The 18,793-nt window shown below is 41.1% G+C and overlaps 1 protein-coding gene across 3 annotated transcripts in view; it reads left to right on the top strand.

Moving 5' to 3' along the window:
• The window catches only part of RASGRP3 (RAS guanyl releasing protein 3), a 108,438-nt gene extending 93,366 nt beyond the window's left edge, over positions 1–15,072 (top strand). For all 3 annotated transcript variants that reach the window (XM_083176110.1, XM_083176109.1, XM_083176108.1), the window contains 6 exons: positions 2,180–2,295; positions 5,285–5,432; positions 7,447–7,483; positions 9,479–9,604; positions 11,384–11,751; positions 12,747–15,072. In XM_083176110.1, coding sequence (XP_083032236.1) covers positions 2,180–2,295; positions 5,285–5,432; positions 7,447–7,483; positions 9,479–9,604; positions 11,384–11,751; positions 12,747–12,755 — 804 coding nt within the window. In that variant the 3' untranslated portion in view covers positions 12,756–15,072. The remainder of the gene's footprint in view (positions 1–2,179; positions 2,296–5,284; positions 5,433–7,446; positions 7,484–9,478; positions 9,605–11,383; positions 11,752–12,746) is intronic.
• Positions 15,073–18,793: the final 3,721 nt, after the last annotated feature.

The following is an 18,793-nucleotide window of genomic DNA, read 5'->3' as shown; positions in this document are numbered from 1 at the left end:
AATCGCCAAGAATAAGGGGGAAATTTACTAAAGGAAATTTGTAAAAAAATAGGTGTATTTGTATCCAGAAATACACTTATTTTTGACATTTACTATCCCGAAAATTTGGCAATTCGTATTCGTATTGATGTGCTATCAATACGAATTGAAATATTTTCGGGATAGTAAATGTCAAAAATAAGTGTATTTCTGGATACAAATACACCTATTTTTTTTTACAAATTTCCTTTACTACATTTCCCCCTAATAGTCTACCATACATGTGAAATTGCAGTGATGAAAGCCACTGCAGGCTTCTGCTGCACTGTATTATGCACTTGTTATAAAACACTGTATATTACAAGTAAAGTGGTACGTTGATAAAAGACTTAAAAAAGAAGCGTTATGTCCAGCTGAAGTCAATATTTGATTTGCAGTCTGCAAGGAAACTAGGGGCCTTATTTTGGTTCATTCTTTCTGACAAAATCCTTCTTAGATGGGCAAAACCATGTGCACTGCAGGTGGGGCAGATGTAACATGTGCAGAGAGAATTAGATTTGGGTGGGGTTTTACTTCAAAGTAAGATCTATATTGCAGTGTAAAAATAAAGCAGTCAGTATTTTCCCTGCACAGAAACAAAATTACTCACCCAAATCTAATTCTCTCTGCACATGTTACATCTGCCCCCCCCCTGCAGTGCACATGGTTTTGTCCATCTAAGAAGGATTTTGTCAGAAAGAATGAACCAAAATAAGGCCCTAGGTCTGTTTAGCTAATTTTCCAACTGAAGCTGGGAAAATATTAGGCGAATTTACCAAACTATATGCACTATAAGGATATTGTTAATGATATTCCCAGATGTTTGTGTGTACTCACTATGGGCCAGATTCTCTTAGTTTCAAAAGTGATAAAATGGAGAGTGATAAACAGCCAGCCAATCAGCTCCTGTCTAACATTTTTCAAATACAGTCTGTGACATGGCAGGTACGACCTGATTGGCTGGTTGCTTATCACTCTCCATTGTATCACTTTTGAAGCTTAGAGAATCTGGCCCTATATCTTTAACAATGTGCAGGCTTTTATCGCCCCCCCCCCCCCCCCCCCCCTTCTGTTATCTGTACATGTTGTCAAATCCTTATTATCTTGTCAACGACAGCTATACTCCTGCAAGTGGCTGCTGACCAATATCAATAATGATACTGGTTATTGTGAAGTAGTGCACGCAGGATGTGTTTCTGAGTACCCAGAAACACCCCCCTCCCCTCCTTACAGAGGAAAGAAACTGGGCAAGGTACCAATAAGCCCTGTCCCCTTGTGGCAAAGTGCAGCGAATCGCGGGTAACTGTGGAAGAGAAAGATTTTGGTCTCACCCCCCTCCCGATAAACCCACGAATCGTGGCATTTTGTCAGGCGGGCGGGATTTGTGATATCTATTTATATATATAGAAACCAATCCTGAAAAATCCTGTAGGCAGTTCCATATTGTTAACAAGATCATTCATGGACGATATTGTTTAATGTGTACCCAGCTTTAGAGAAACATTTCCATTCATAATAAAGACAGCATATGCCAAGTGAAAAGAAACACTTTAATTTTATTGAATTTTATTAACCACATTTAATATAAATCAGTATTGTTGTTTACACCAGAAAAAACTAGTGGACACTTGAGGTGCATACACACTGGTGGTTTTTGCCCATTGTGTATGCAGACCGATGATGGGGAAAATCGCTGGGCTGGAAATTGCTGAATGCATACATACTGGGCAATTTCCGCTCGTCCAAGCAATTTTCCCTGGAGTGGACATCTTTCCATAGCAGGACACTATGGAAACCCATCCACCCAGTCACTCATACAGTATGCTGGTAATACCATGATGTGCTCACCGCTCATCGCCAGGCTGTACACACTGGGTGGCATTTAAGCTGAAAGTAGCTCAAATGACAAAACTGAGCTTTTCAGCTCAAAGCTGCCCAGTGTTTATGAGCCTTTATACTGGTGCAAATAATTGTTGGGTTTGGTATCGGTGCACCATCTCAGGGTGCAGTATATGTTTTATCATTTTTTTCTGAGTTTTAGTATTGTTGTTTGGTTAGTTGTTTGGTGTATTTCCATAACTAGAATAGCAAGTGTTAGAATTCTAGCAGAGGTAGAACTTTTGCATTTGACCCATGTTAACACTCATTCGGTACTTTTCAGTCTGTTTTTAGAAACTATGACCATGATCACGATGGGTATATTTCTCAAGAGGACTTTGAGAGTATTGCTGCAAACTTCCCGTTTCTGGACTCCTTCTGTGTTTTAGACAAGGATCAGTAAGTTGGCTCACCCTTGTGATTGTTATACTACAGTATGTTATGATCTCATTGTTGGCATGGGAACGTTATAGGATACTGTTTGGCATGAGAAAGTGAAACAATATGGAGAGAGTTTTGTTTCCTGTACTACTATAGAATACACATCTACTTAGTGTGATTATATACTTGATTAAATAATCTGTTAAAGCCTTATTTTCAAATGTAGTCACTAAATTAGGGCAACATTGAAAATTATTTATAATCTATTTTTTTATTGCAACATTTTATTTTATTTAGTTATAAAAAAAATATGCCATAGAAGTTTTTCTCCACCCTGCTGTCAAGACTTACAAAAGCAATACAAAGACAAAAGCTTGGAAAAATTAAGTAGTTCATAATTAATGTTAATTGAACAATATGCTTTAATGGTAATTACACAATATGCTAGAAACATTGCACAAAAGAAAACGTTCTCCTTTACAGTACTGTACTTTATAAATGTCAAGTTTGGAAACCTTTGCAGCAAGCACAAATACTGCTTTACATGTATCACTCTATAGTTCTCCAAAGCATAACATACTTATCAGGAGCCAACAATGTTCTTGCATGCCACCAGGTCCGGAATAAGGGGAAGGGGGGCACAGGGGGTCCGTACCCCTTGGCCCCACTATGGTTAGCATGTATTTGAAAAAATAAATGTTTTAGCTAAAGGTTTTGTGCATGGGAGTGGGGTAGCACTGCAGCTTCACCTATCTGCCAATGTGACAATGATTAATGGTGCTGAGCATCAGGAGTCAAGGCACACTGACTGCAACAGTGTGCAATGCATTAATGGGAGTTGACTAAGTCCCATGAGAATTTGCACAAGACGTCAGAGGCTTAGAGGCTTGTGCTGAGCTCTGCTTGGTGGAGGTCATCATATGCTTTTCAGGCCCATGGAGGACAGCAGCAGCAGCAGCCGTGTCATGCAAGGGTTTTTAATAAGAGGCAATGTTAAGCATGTCAGGGCTCCAACAGAGTAAGGTACAGAGTGACAAACACAGGCTTTTCATGTGGTATTTTATAAAATATTGTCCTTGATTGATTTGATTGATAAGTCTCTGAATGCTAACCAAGCAACCATGATATATATATATATATATATATACATACATACACACACACACACACACACACACACACACACACACACACACACACACACACACACACACACACACATATATATTATCATTCATGGACTAGAAAAATATACTATATTTAGCAAGGGGCCCAAGCCATGCTCTACCTAATGGTTCATCAAACCAATAGGGTGGCTAACTATACCCCTGGTCACACCCCTAAACCTGGGACCATTCCACTGCATTCCCCAGGTAGACCATTCATGCCCCAGTCTGACACTGATGGCACTGCTATTGTAGACTGAGCCCACCTGGCTATATCACCATCTGGATTTTATTTGGAAGAATTAACTGTTATTTAGTATTAGAATTGTATATACTGTTACATACTGTCTACATTTACTTTAACCATTTCATGCTGAGGACCAGAGTATTTCCTGGTGCCCTTCGCAAAATTGCATTTTTGGGTTTGACCACAGTACTATGCTGGGGAATTGTATTAAGATGTAGGGGGAGATTTATCAAAGCACGGAGAGAGATATAGTATCAAACAATCAGCTTCTAAATGTCATTTTAAGACTGTGGGGAAGATAGAAGAGGTGGCATGTGTCAAATGCTTAGTATGTATAAACATACATGTTAGGATGTATGTAAATATATGCTTGCTGGTTCCCCTGTGTGTAATAGGTGCACACACTCATCCCAAGCCCACCCTCAGACTCTCAGTGACTCATTTTACAGTAGTCTTGGGGGCTTAGAAGAAGTGTGTAACCTTACACTGAGCACCGGTGCCACATGGCGTCTGATACACGCAGTGCTGCTGTTCCCCGGGGGAACTAGCCAGCACATATATTACACACATCATAACATGTATGTTTATACAGTATGTTCTAAGCGGTTCCCCTCTGCACTGACCAGCGCTATTTAACACTTACAATGAGCATCTGTATGTAGGAACATAGAGAAAAATCACATTTTTCTACGTAATCTACTACATCTTATGATTTTGCCGTCATTCACATGCATTGTATTTAAAAATTGCTAAGCACACTTTTGCTGATTATCGTTTTCTTCACATATCGGGAGGTCATGGTTGCAAGATAAAGTACCAACAGATCAGCTCCAAACTGACATGTTACAGGATGTGTTTAAAAATGACAGTAAAGTTGATTTTTATTTCCAATTTATCTCTCTCCAAGTTTTGATAAATCTCTCCCATATGTTTTTTTTTTGTGGATACAATATATACAGTAACACCCCTTTTACACCGCCGCAAAACCCCGGGTCATCGGCGGGTCAGACCCGGGTCAGCGGCAGTGTAAATGGGTCATAAATGGGGGGGGGACACAGCCTCTGCTGCTATTTGCTATACTCTGCAGACAGCAGCGGCAGCAGCGGATGAGGTGAATGGATGCCTGTGTGCAGCATCCATTCACCTCGCGGACGACGGCTGTGGGTTGCACGGGGGCTAGGGGCAGCCCAGCAGCTTACCTTGGTGCTGGGATGCCCCCAGTACGGCGATCAGCAGACCCAGCGCTTGGACATTATGTCATCTCCAAGCGCCGCCTCCGTTTACACTGCGGGTAGGCACCAGTGTAAATGGGGTAAATCCCGGATCCTTGTTCAAAATGCAGGGTCGGATCTGGGATTTTTGGTGTAAATGGGGTATTAGTTAGTAAGTGAAGCATCAGTGAGAGAACCTGCTATAGGCCATACAGGTTATCAGCCCCCCACAGCCTGCTGCCATGGGCTGTAGTTTTGCAAGTCCTCTAACATTTTTAACAGAAAGTGCCACTAAATGATTCACTGAATAATTTTGCACATGTGAAACCGTAGAACTAATCATTGCTATTTTAATATTGTTTATCTTGTTTTTTTTTTTGCAGAGATGGCCGAATCAGCAAAGATGAAATGATGGCTTATTTTCTGAGGGCCAAGTCTCAGTTTCACTGTAAAATGGGACCGGGGTTTGTTCATAACTTCCAGGAAATGACATATCTAAAACCGACCTTCTGTGAGCACTGTGCGGGATTTGTACGTTTATTTTATTGCATTGTTAATAAGTTTATAGCTAGAACTGTTGTTATTATATCAACTTGTATGGAAGTATCTTATCTAATTATAGATGCCACATAGGGTAGTATTCAATGAGAAAAATTCTCCATGGATGTCGAGAGATTTTTTCTCTCGCATGCACTCGCCCTGTTCCGGAGGGCTCGCTGCCACTCCTGCTCCCACTACTCAATGTGGTTAAGACTCGCCGCCACTCGCGGCGAGTCTTAACCCCTGCAGCGGACGAGCGTCTGCGGCAGGGAGCTGGCAGGGAGCCTTGGGACGGTGGCAGCCAGGGAGATTAAAGTCTCCCCGGCTGCCCCAGAACATATGTGGAGGGGAGGTGGGCTCCCCGGGACCCAGGCAGCACAAGCTGCCCACCCCTATAGCCAGCGGGGGACGCAGTATTCACTGCACCCGATCGTCCATATGTAATGATCAGGTGCAGTGAATATATGAATATCTAATGAGCAGCTCGAGAGCTCCGGCCCCCTGCTGGCTGCTCTGTGTAAAAAAAAAAAAAAATTAAAAAATATATATATTTTTTATTAAATATATATTCATGTGCTATAAGCACATGAATAAAAATAACATGCCCCTTCACAGGAAAAAAATCCTGATTTTTTTACACCAAAATAATAAAAAAAACCTTTTAGTTTAAAAGTTCACATTCCAGTTCTCCATGAAAAGATGGAGAATTGCTACACGGAGAGACACGGCGAAAATCACTTAAAAAGACGGCGAAAATATCACATTGAATAGGGTGGTTCACTTTTGGAGAGCAAAATGCTCCTTCCAACGTGAAAATAGCACAAACTTGCCATAAAACACGGCAAATTTTTCTCATTGAATACTGCCCATAATATTATTGTATGAAAATAAGCAGCAAAAGTATTGCAAAGTAATAAAATGCTGCACAACAGGGATTGTCCTCAAACGGAGATAATTGGAATAATTCAGATGTATACATTATTGCAATACTTACTTACTCTTTTTAAGAGACTTACAATTTTTAGTAGTGTCCCCTGCACCTCAAAATAGTGGTAACACCTCACGTATCCCACCCACATCCTAGTGAAGTGGGCAGGATAGGGAGATAATGCAGAACATAGTGGGTCCATACGGAGGGGGTGGGGCAAAAATTAAGCCAATTACTGTCATCTTAGCCCCGACCCTTCCTCAGGGATTCACAATGTTGGGATTTGCCACAGGGCCTAATGAAGTGGCAGCCCAGCCTTGCCCCCAGCTGCTTCTAATCTCCGGTTTCTCCAGGAGAGCACCAAGATAAAGTTGGCAAGTATGGTGATATCCTAAATAGGGAAAATTTGGAAGGTTAAGGATGGAAATAAAATTTACAGAGGCATTTGGACCTATGCAAAAATCCCCAGCTATTGTTTACTTCAATCAATAATTGTACTATTGAGCAATGCCCAATGGCTCACAAAAAAACATAATCCACTAATAAATCCTGTTCACTGCAATGAATACCGTATATACTTGAGTATAAGTCGACCCGAATATAACCCGAGGCACCTAATTTTACAACAAAAAACTTGGAAAACTTATTGATTAAAGCGGGACCCTCATTCGAGTATAAGCCGAGTGGGGATTTTTCAGCATAAAAAATGTTCTGAAAAAGTAGGCTTATACTTGAGTATATATGGTACTACTACTAAAACTGTGTATAACAGTAGCATCACTTAGATTATAATAACACCAGCTTGACAGGCTCGGGTGTGTTAGTAAAGATGGACCTTCGATCATTGACTTTGTAGTAAAACACTTGCACATTTAATAATTTGAAAGCAAACACTTGGTGAGAAGCTTGGAAGGACATCAGTAAGATTACACATGCACTGGAGCTGTTGGAGGCAGGAAGGGTGTTGGTGTATCCTGTTTATGTTAGTGTAGGAATTGCTACTTCCTAATGTATGACCTGGCTTTCCTTCTTGATTCCCTTACATCTTTCTTTAACCTGTTTTGTCTTTAATTTCAGCTCTGGGGTATAATCAAACAAGGATATAAGTGCAAAGGTAAATTTCAAGTGCCTTGTTTTCTGTGTGTGCATTATTGAGGGAAAATATCAACAAGCCATCCATGAGAATAAACAGTATATTATACATTTTATTATAATACATCACTATATAGCATTCCAGCTTAATTTGCTATTTTTTGCCTTAATACTGTAGAATTTAATTTATAATGCGCCACTTTACGGCTGACTTTGAGTAAAACAAAATCAAGTAAGTTTGCACCGTGAACAAACCCATCAGGCAATGCAAGGCATGATAATATATGAATTTTTTTGATGATGGGTAAATACTGGCTGGTTTGCATGCAGCTGACATATGCCCATGGGCATTTCTCCCCACCCAATGTCCCCCGCATGCAGAGTAATGCAGGACAGAGCAGTCCCCCCTGCTGCAGCTGATCTCTGCACTTGTGCAGATCAGTCATTTTGTTTTATTGGGAGGGGAGGACACTAAAGGCCCAAACACACTGCACAGTTTTGAGTTGAAACATCTAATTTTTACAGTGTGTATTGCCCGGCAATGAGCGGTGAGGGCTGATGGGCACTCCCGCATCATTGCCGGCCGCCACCACTCACTCATCTGCTGGTATTAACAGAAGATGAGCAGCAGGGTGGATGGCTTTCCATATCATCCTGCTATAGAAAGCTGTCCACTCCAGGGAAAATTGCTTGGACGGGCGAAAATAACTTAGTGTGTATGCACTGAGCGAATCTGAGAGCAGCAATTTCCTCCATCATCACTATGTATACATGCTCAGTGTGTATGCACGGTAAGTTCTCCTCCTTGCACTTTGGTCCCCCATACGCACCAGATTGGCATTTGCCCGTCATACTCGGGTATGATTCCGGCAGTGATGTCACAGATCTCCTTGTCAAAAACCAGGGGACACAGTGGGTTATTTGAAGCACTGCTGACTGTGTTCATATCACTTACAACCATGTGAGTTCAGTGAACAAGAACCAAGCAATTTATTAACTTAAAATCGTTCAGTTTTCTTATAAATTGTGTCATGTCTAGCTTTACTAATACTTTACATGAATAAATACAGTCCGCAGCGTTAGTGGACATCAAGACTCCTATTACTGGAGTAACTATTGTGTCCTTGTAAGATGGTTATGCTATTCTGCTACCAATAGAAATGTGCTTCTTTGCAGAAGTGCAACCGAAAAGTGCTAAATAAAGAGTGAAAATGGCACCCCCTCCACCTCCTTATCTGAGGTGTATGTGTCTGACCCCTTTAAAACAGGTGCAACGCACCCATCATTTTGAAGAACAGTTCTGGGTGCCACTCACCAAATACTGACGGAATTGCGAGTGATATTGCAAGTCCTGTTCTGCACATGCGCAACACGGGTCTTGTGCATGCACAGACTCTTACCTGTTTCAGAATAATTCATTGTTGGGAGGTATGTCATGATAAGTGTGCAAATGGCTGATAATGATCATTCATTTGCAGTGCTCAGAACGGTTGTATTTTTGTTAAATCTAGACTGGCACAGACAGCATTTGGGTGTACATGACAACCCTGCACTTTGCCTTTGTAGGAATGTCCTGAGATAACATTGGGAGTTCTCCAACGGGGGGGCAGGAGAATAGAAAGAATGGGACCACAGCAAAGTGTACCCGTATAAGCATAGGGAGATGAAAGAGCAAGGGGAGGGGAGAGACCCATTGACCCAGCATTTTGATGGCACCAATATATCAGTTTGTAAATAACTAGCATTAAATTGAAGAGGTCACTTATTATTACTATAACTTACAGTATGTAGCAAAGCACTGTATGATAACAGAATGGGAATTGATTGGCATAAGTCCTCAACCTAGTGTAGCTTACCCTCCCTACCACAGCCGCAATACAAATGCAGTAAGGACCATTTAGTTCGATGTACAGTAAAAGTCATCAAAGTGTTTTTGTGATCATTGAAAGTCTAAATATTAGCTACAGTCCAATTTATTCTATTCAAAACTTAATTATTTTTATGTTTTTGTTTTCAGATTGTGGTGCCAATTGCCATAAACAATGTAAAGACCTTCTTGTCTTAGCGTGCAGAAAGCTCTCTAGAGGAGCATCTCTGGGCAGCAGCCATGGTTCCCTACCCAACAGCCCATCGTTAGCTCCAGGTATTGTGTACTAACGTGCCAATTGTTGGGATTTCTAATATAACATCATTAAGTAAAGTTCGCTGCGTATGAGACCAGGAGCAGATGCCTTCATGATGACACTTTGCAGTATTAAAAGCAATGCTAACCAGTTTTATTATTTTATTTGGCTAAATTGATAATTATTATTATTATTATCATTTATTTATATGGCACCAGAAGGTTTCCACAGCTACTAACAATACATAAAAGAGCAAAAAAAAAATCAAAACAAGAACAATTAAATAACCAATTACAGTACAGGGAATTTAGGTCAAGCACATGTTAAATAAAGACAGTTCCACCAGAGAACAGGACCCCGAAGCAACTATTAGGGTGGCAGAGATATATAAATTCTAAGAAAAGCACATAAGGAGAGAGGGTCCTGCTAGTAAGAGTTACATTTTAAATAGAAATAAGATATATCTGCAAATGTATTTATTTCTGTTCTGAAGTCTTGTTGTTAATAAATGAACTTAGTGGTGAAAAACTAGCGCTTAGTCCTGTTTGCCCAAAACACTATGTACAGTAGATGTACTTAGTAGTAGGAAATTGATATATACCAAGATACACATGGAAGGAAAATCAAAATACAGATTATCTAGAATAAATCTCCCATGTGTACAAGGTTCAAGCAGCGTGAGAGGGAATTGCCAGTCCCTAATGTGGAAACAAAGAAATAGAGGTGTATATACATGTACTAGAAACACTGTATGTAAAAAAAATCTAAGAATTTGTTAAACACATATATTGCCCTGGCCAGTGACAGGTAATAGTTAAAATAACAAATATGTATGAAGACACATCCATGGCTATACAACAGTTGGTTGTAAGAAGTCGCCAATGATTTCATTAATAGATGGCCTCCATAAGGTAATTAAATCCGGATATTTTTGATGAATTAGAGCAATATATATATATATGTGTGTGTGTGTGTATCCCAGACTGCTTATTGTCCTACTGCCAATAAATGCAGTGGTGGGTTAGAGGTGTAACAGTACTTGCTTTTGTGTGCAGGCAGATACGGGGTCCAGTTCTGGAGCTTCAGAAAGTATGAAGAGGATGGCAAATAGCTGTATGACGTGTTTCTCCGCCTCCTATAGGGTGTCAGCAGCTTCCTCAGATATCTGAGGAAGCCGCTGACACCCTATACGTTTATTCTGATGATGGGGTCCTGAACCCCGAAACATTGATGATGCACTTTTTGTCACTAAAAAGCACTTTAAAAAGTATTTTTGTGTGCCGCCTCGTTTGTATACTGTAGTAGTGGTGGACATTGGCTCCCCCACAGGAGGGCACCGGAGCAGCAGCATCTATTTAGGAATGGAATGCAGAGGCTATGGATCAATATATATATATTTTAACTGCTCTTTTATTGCATTTTTTTGTCTGGCCAGACACTGGACATTTATAATTGCTCTAATTCATCAAAAATATCCGGATTTAACTACCTTATGGAGGCCGTCTATTAATGAAATCATTGGCGACTTCTTACAACCAACTGTTGGATAGCCACGGATGTGTCTTCATACATATTTGTTATTTTAACTATTAAGTGTCACTGGCCAGGGCAGTATATGTGTTTAATAAATTCTTAGATCTTTTTTTACATACAGTGTTTCTAGCACATGTATATACACCTCTATTTCTTTGTTGTAAATAAACATTGAGATTTTATTCCTCTCCCCTAAGAGCAAATTGTTTATAGAACAACCTGCAGCAAAGTCACATTAAACTTAATGCATCTAATTTGTCCTCTAGCGCAAGATGAGGTCTTTGAATTCCCCTCTTCTGTAAGAGAAAGTCGAGATCTGGAGGGACGTGGCATAACTCTGGTCACAGGCTCTTCTAGGAAGATTTCAGTGAGATTGCAAAGGTCAACGACCAGCCAGGCAACACAAACAGATCCGGTGTGGCCTGACTCTGGCTGGAGTGACTCTGGGTCTCATACGTTTCCTAAAATGAAATGCAAGTTTTATGGCAAATCCAGCAAGAACAAAGGTTTTGCTAAATGGGAGAATGAAAAGCCTAACCTACATCCAAACATGGACATTATGGAAGTACAGATTATGGAACACCTTCAAGACAGCAATGGGGCAGAAAGCCAGGAAAACCTAAACAGCACAGAGGTACACTATCGGATACTGTACAATATACCTTTCAGTTTTACATTAAAAAATATATATATATCATAACTGCATTTAATCCAAAAGATTTCTTTATGTGCCTCTTGTCTGTTTTAGGGTGCTATAAATTGGGCAAAACACAATCTCAATAAAAAATACTGTAAGAGCTTCGGGGATTCTCTAGCTCCCATTGTAATGGGTGCGATAATATGCAAACTAGTATTGCCCTTGTGTATTAGTGTGCACCTAAATGTGCAAGCCCACCTTCTGCAAACCTGTATGTATTAGCACTGCTGGTGGTTCTAAAAAGTACACCATCAGTGAACCATTGTGTTCACCATCGACATTTGCACCAGCCTATGTGAGAAGCAATGACTCGCTCTGAAAGTGACTATGCCCCTGAGAACGCAGCCCTCTTGCACTGACACACCCACAATACATAGCCACATACTGTAGATGATTTTTTTTTGCACTTCTTAAGGCCACCTCCCAGAAATGCACAGGAGGGTTGATGGATTTTTTTCAATCACTGATTAGATTTATTGAAAATTTTTAGGAACACACAACTTCACTTGCCTCAAAATCTGTGTTAATGGGCGTACAAACAGTGCAATGTACTTTCTATTCAATCCCGATGGAATTGGGATCAAATTGCATGGTGCTGTGTACTCTTGCCTGCATAGTCTATTTTTCTATTCGATTTCGATGCCACGGGGCCACGTATCAGGATCAAATTCCATTCAATTTAGATTTGATTTTGATTGAATTTTGCTTATACTGTAAAAGCAAAAATCTAATAGAAAAATAGACTATATTGAACAGTATGTATGCCCTATAAATCCAAGATTGGTTTATAAACTGTTGTGATATTTAAGTTGCTATTTGTATCTATAGATTTGTTAAAATGTTATTGAACATCTAGGTTTATTGTTGAACAAAAATGACATTAATTTCTACTAATCAATTCTGTGTCCCTTTTCAACTACATTGGTTCATAGGACCGTTGATTCCCTGATCGCCTGCTGTAAAGTGAGGACAATGCCAACAATGGCACTGGATGGAATACCCTCTCCGTAACAAAGGAGAGCAGAAAATGAAGTTGCACTTCCTGCCAATACAAAGACATGTACCTGGTAAAATACAGGATTTATCCTTCTGAGCAACTAATGGACTTTTAGCACTGAAACACAAAATGCTCCAACAAGTGATAAACTTGGAAAGAAGACACTGCCAATGGATTCCAATATCAGTTCTCATGTCTACATTCTGACATTTGTTTTGTATATACATAACTGCTTTAGTTTCATTGTGATCTTTTATAAAGATGTGATTGGTATTTATTTTTAAGAGAGCAAGTGAACTTGCATGAAATATTATTTAATAACCCTCCCCCATTTTAAAGAAGAGATATTTATGGTATAGTATTCTTATAAAACATTGAAAGGCCCAAAATGCTATTTGGGCATCCATTTGTAAAGGCCTTTCCTCGACAAGATGAGAAAAGTGGAGCTTGCTGATATAAAAATGTTACCTAAACAGGCTTTCAACACAACATTAGACACACAACCCATATTCTATTTATTACATTGAGTGTATTGTTACATCTAAAAAGAGATAGAGTTAAAAATGCTCTTATGGGGTATCTGAGTGATAGATCGATAATGCACAGTATTGGTATACAGTCAATAGGTCAAAATGCAATAGGTTGACAGGTACAAAAGATCAACAGGTGTAAAAGGCCAGCAGGTTCAAAATGTTGACATGACGGTGGTCAACACATTTTGGGGGGGGGGTTCACATGTTTTTTCAACTTTACATGATTTACAATCTATGTGGACATCTATTGGGAACAGTAACCTGCCAGAAGAACCAGAAGAATGGCGAGCGAAGCAAGCCCATGAGGGAACACTTTTATACTGACGCTGGCCAAATAACATGAAATATACAAGATTTGGCCCACAAGAACATGTTGTCCATTGATGTGTTGATCAGTGTCACGTTGATCTTTTGAACCTCTTGACCTTTTGTACCCATTTATCTTAACCACTGTTGTCACATACCATGAAATGTACAAGATTTGGCCCAAAAGTATGTTTGGTCCACTTGTGTGTTGAACATTTTTACGTTGACTTTTTGAACCTTGACAACCTTTTGTACCCGTTGGCCTTAACCACTGTTGACCTTCATCTGTTGACCTTCTGTACCTGTCAACCTAATGCAGGTTGACCATTTGGTGTTGACCTAATGACTGTGGTCCATAACATTGTCAATCCATTGATCCACACCCCTCTTCATCATTTTGTTTGCAGGGTACATAGGCTGTCAGTTGAATTCTTACTGGTCAAACTTCATGTAACAATAAATTATTAATGGTTACTTCAGCTAGTGAAGACCAAGAGGAGTCCATGCAACATTGTAAACTGTATGTAATAGATCAAGACCATGTTTTATCCTCCATTATCACCAACATTTCTAATTAAAAATTGTGTTGTTAGCAAGATACTGTGTTTGCATGTAGTCCTGGTGCAAGCAATTACAGTATGCTCAATGTAATGAGGCAGGCTTAGACGCTATAGGTTTACTTGTTGCGTGGTAGGCAGCAAAATGGAAAAATATATTTTAAAGTTGCAATTTTTTTTATTACAGATGTCTATGTAAGTGGTTTCTACTTGGTTTAGAATTTACTTAAATGACAAAATAACTTTTGGAAGCTTGTCATAGGGTACAATTACCCATCTTCAGGACCAGTGATCATTGATAAAATCAGTACTCAATGAAAGAGAATCCAGCTGTTAAGTTGGAGAACTCATCCATACTAATTCCTGATGTAGTGTCATTACGTCACATTAGTCAGCTGACATGATGTGATCACATCAGAACCTCTACTGGTACTGGTGCAGTTATGCGTGTGGTTGAGATGAAATATGAGCATGGGCAAAGGAAGGTGGGCAAGAGCAGTGTAAATTGGGTCTTACATTGACAAAAACCTTTTTATTTTAAATCAAAGGACGCATTGGTGCAGAAGTCACAGAGGAAGTGAAATTGTCCTTTAAGCTTATGTCTGATTCTCCATACAGGTACAAAATGCAGTCAACATATAACAAATTAATTACTGTATTTCCTAAAGAATACACAGAAACATAAAGCAGCTATAAAACCTGTAAAATAGTTAAATAATGTTCACACTACTACTACTACTTCTATTTATTCACATGTTTCCTTCAATCACTGGATACATGCATTGCATTGTGTTTTAATGTTATTTAATAAAAATAGCAAAATAAAGTTTTTTGCTTTATGTTATATTAATGAGCAAAGATGTCTAGCCATTGCCAAATTTTATGCATAATTGTGATGAATAAAATTTTGAAACTTCAAGTAGATGACTGTGATTTGGGTGATTGTACTTAAAAACACAAAGTACACTAAGCATGTATTGGCAAATACATAAGCAGGTGGCATGGGGTAAAAAAATACAGAGTATTTTACAGAGTATACAGAGAGGAGATGCAGAAGGGTAGATGCAGGTAAACAAAGCCGGAGCAGCATGTATTTACACCCCTGTATGTTCTGATGGAAGGAGGAGGCATTCACTTTAGCCTTGGACTTGGGGCGTAACTCCTAGAGGCAATGGAGACATCTGCCTCCGGACTACAAGACCTAAAGTAGCACCTGCTAGTATAAAATGAAATCTAAGTGTGACTGCTGCTCTTCCAGTGGAGCTTTGTGGCACACCCCCTGCTTCTGCACATTTAATCAGCTCTGTCCAAGGAGCCCTGCTATCACCTACGATATGGGAAAGGACTGCTCCTGCCTAGTACTGCTCAGCCTGCGCTGCAGCAAGCAACAGTGCAACCGCCTCCTCTCCTGGTCTGTGAGATGGGACCCACCAATTAACGCTGATTCGTGCTGCAGACGACTGATTGTTGTCAGTCTGACCCTGGCTCTCCACCTATTGGCATAACTTTTTTTAAGGAGAGGAGGACACCAAATTCAATCTTGCCTCCGGGTGACTGGGATGAACTTACGCCTTTGCTTGGACTTATTTTCACCCACATACAAAAACTACGCTTTGCTTTACAGGATGGAGTTTTTAAACTAGATTTATTGGATAGAGAAGGGTTGATTCAGTCCCCTGCGAAATCGCAATGGGGACCAATGGTGAAGGCTTGTGCATGCGAATATTCGCTTATGCGCTTGTGCAGGCCTTCTGTGTGGGTGCCTTCGGAGACTTGAATAGTCTTTGTGGAGCTCACACCAGGGGGATTGGAGGAGGCGTGCTGGGGCCGTACGCATGCGTACCCAGGAAACCGCTGGGTGTATCCAGGAAACCGCTGGGTGTACCCAGGAAACCGCTCTGCATGCCCAGGAAAATGCTGGGCTTCCTGATGCTAACGCAGGTTCGGGGGGGGGGGGGGGGGGATAGCTGACATAACTGGACGTAAGCTGCCTGCCCAGTTCTCTGAGCTGGGTGCTGCAGATCTAAGTCACCAGAGACTGACAGATTTGCGAGCATGCTATACGTTCTGAATCCTGATGGGGATGGATCATAATGGGATGATGGGAATGGAGCATGTTAGAAATCATTTGCATCCATTTGCAGTGCTGCGGGGACTTTCGGCATGCAGCAGGGGTGGACAATCAAAAACCCAGTGGGCAGCATTACAAGGCTCGCAAAGCAGCAAACTAACGCTGCTTTGTGAGCCAATCAGAATGACGGCCAAGGTGCATTATGGGAACACTGAAAAGGACTTGCTTTTATTGCTTTTAGAGTATGTAATAGTAACATAGTAACATATTACTATTAATATATATACTATGAATTGGAACAGGTACAGAGAAGGGCGATTAAGCTAGTAAAAGGTCTTGCATCACTAGAATACAAAGAAAGGTTAACCAGGCTGAATATGTTTTCACTGGCGAAACGGAGGTTGAGAGGGGATATGATTAGTAACTAATGTTCAAATACAGGATTGGGAACCATATAGAACTGGGAAATGATTTGTTCACTAACAGGCCTATACTTAGGACACATGGGCATGTACTGAGGCTCGAGGAAAAGAAATTCCATACTGAATTAAGAAGAGGATTCTTCACCATTAGAGCAGTAAAATTCTGGAACTCATTGCCGGTGGGGGTGATTACAGCAACTACTGTTCATGAATTTAAATCAAAACTGGATGCATTTTTTGCCACTAAGGGAATCCTATAGTTATGACTTATTCAAGTCAGTAGTTACAAGTCAGTAGGTTGAAGGACTAACGTCTTTTTTCAGCCTTAATTACTATGTTACTATGTAACCATGTGCACTGCAGGTGGGGCTAATTTAACATGTGCAGAGGGAGTTACATTTGGGTAAGTTATTTTGTTTTTGTGCAGAGTAAATACTGGCTGCTTTATTTTTACACTGCAATTTAAAATTCAGTTTGAACACACATCTGCCCCACCTACAGTGCACATGGTTTTGTCCATTAACGAAGGAGTTTGCTTTTGCAAACCAACCTGAATTACCCCATTAGTCTAACAGACGATAGGTACAGGGCCAGATTAACAATGGGGCAGATAGAGCTGCAGCTCCAGGCCTCCACATAATGACAGCATAATGACACCATAGTGATCACCAGACAGACACCAGCTGGCCACATTATTGTCCGTAAATCAAAAGTATCAAAATTGCATACCCATTTTATAGGCCCATTTCCAGCTCCAGGACCATTTGGCCCTAAATCTGGCTGACAAGCATAATGTTGACACATGAAGATGATTGACATGCACTAGCTCGACATTGGTGTACGGTCAATATGTAATAGGTCAAAATTTTTAGTGTGAATGTTGACATCTAGCCCAGGACTTACTAGACAGCTGCGATAGAAGCGGTTGGATCTGGGCCAGAGCTGATGTGACACAACTCCCCCTCAAACACCTGGACACACTTTTGTTTTCCCTGACACTCCCTGAAAACAGGCCTTTTTCCACCTCCAAATGCTGAGTTTCTGTCAATCAACTTGCGTGTTTCTGGCAATTAAAAAAGAGCCTGTTGAGATGGGTATGGGCCATAAGGTCTACAGAACTAGATAGATGTTTAGTGTCTTTTCCTGATTGGGATATTATATGGTTATGAATGTTTTTAATTCATCTTATAGAGCATACACACGGTGAAATATAGAAGCAAAATCAAGTAGAAAATCAAATGGGCACCGAATGTTTTTTCTACATTCAATGCCGATCCCAATGTGCTCTCCTGTGTAGAGGAAATCGAATAGAAAAAATAGTCTTGCAGCCAAGACCAGGGCCGGACTGGCCATCTGACAGTTCTGATGGCCTTTTGGGACGATTTTGGGATCTGGCACCTGAGCGCGCCCCGCTGCTGCCCTCCCTGTCCGTCAATGTGACCGCCGCGTCATTTGCATATCGACGCCATGACGCCACAGCATCGTGACATCATGATGCAGCAGCCTCTCCTAACCCCGCCACGCTGCCTCCAGTCCTGGCCACCTGTCACAGTCTGCGCTGCTCCGCCCATCATTACCATTTTCACGTCACGACGCCGCAGCCGCTCCTGAGCCCCACCACTGCCTCCAGACCAGTCCTGGCCGCCTGTCATAATCTGCCAGTCATAATCTGCACTGCCCCACCCATTTTCACGTCATGATGCGGCGGCAGCCGCTCCTGAGCCCACCCCACCCTCCAGTCCTGGCCGCACTCTGCGCTGCCCCGCCCGGCATTAGCATTTTCACATCATGATGCCACACCTGACCCGCCAGTGACAGTCCGGACAGGGTATGGGATTGTCAAGTACAAAGTGATGTCTGTCAGACTGTCACAGCCCTTTTAAACCCCTTGATCCCTTCCTTCCACCTACACCCTCTCTCACCTCCCTCCTTTCACTTGTACCCTCTAAATTTCCCCTTCCCTCCTGTCAGTGATGCCTGTCATGCTGTCGCATCCCTTTCAAACGCTCCCCCCCCCCCCCCTCCTTCCCTCTTTCATTCTCTCCTCCTTTCTCTCTCTGACAAGGGGGAATGGGGACATGGCTCTCACAGGG

The sequence above is a fragment of the Crinia signifera genome, chromosome 3 (genome assembly GCF_055691185.1).
Source record: "Crinia signifera chromosome 3, ASM5569118v1, whole genome shotgun sequence".
In the NCBI taxonomy this organism is placed as follows: domain Eukaryota; kingdom Metazoa; phylum Chordata; class Amphibia; order Anura; family Myobatrachidae; genus Crinia; species Crinia signifera.
This window is presented reverse-complemented; position numbering and strand designations above follow the sequence as displayed.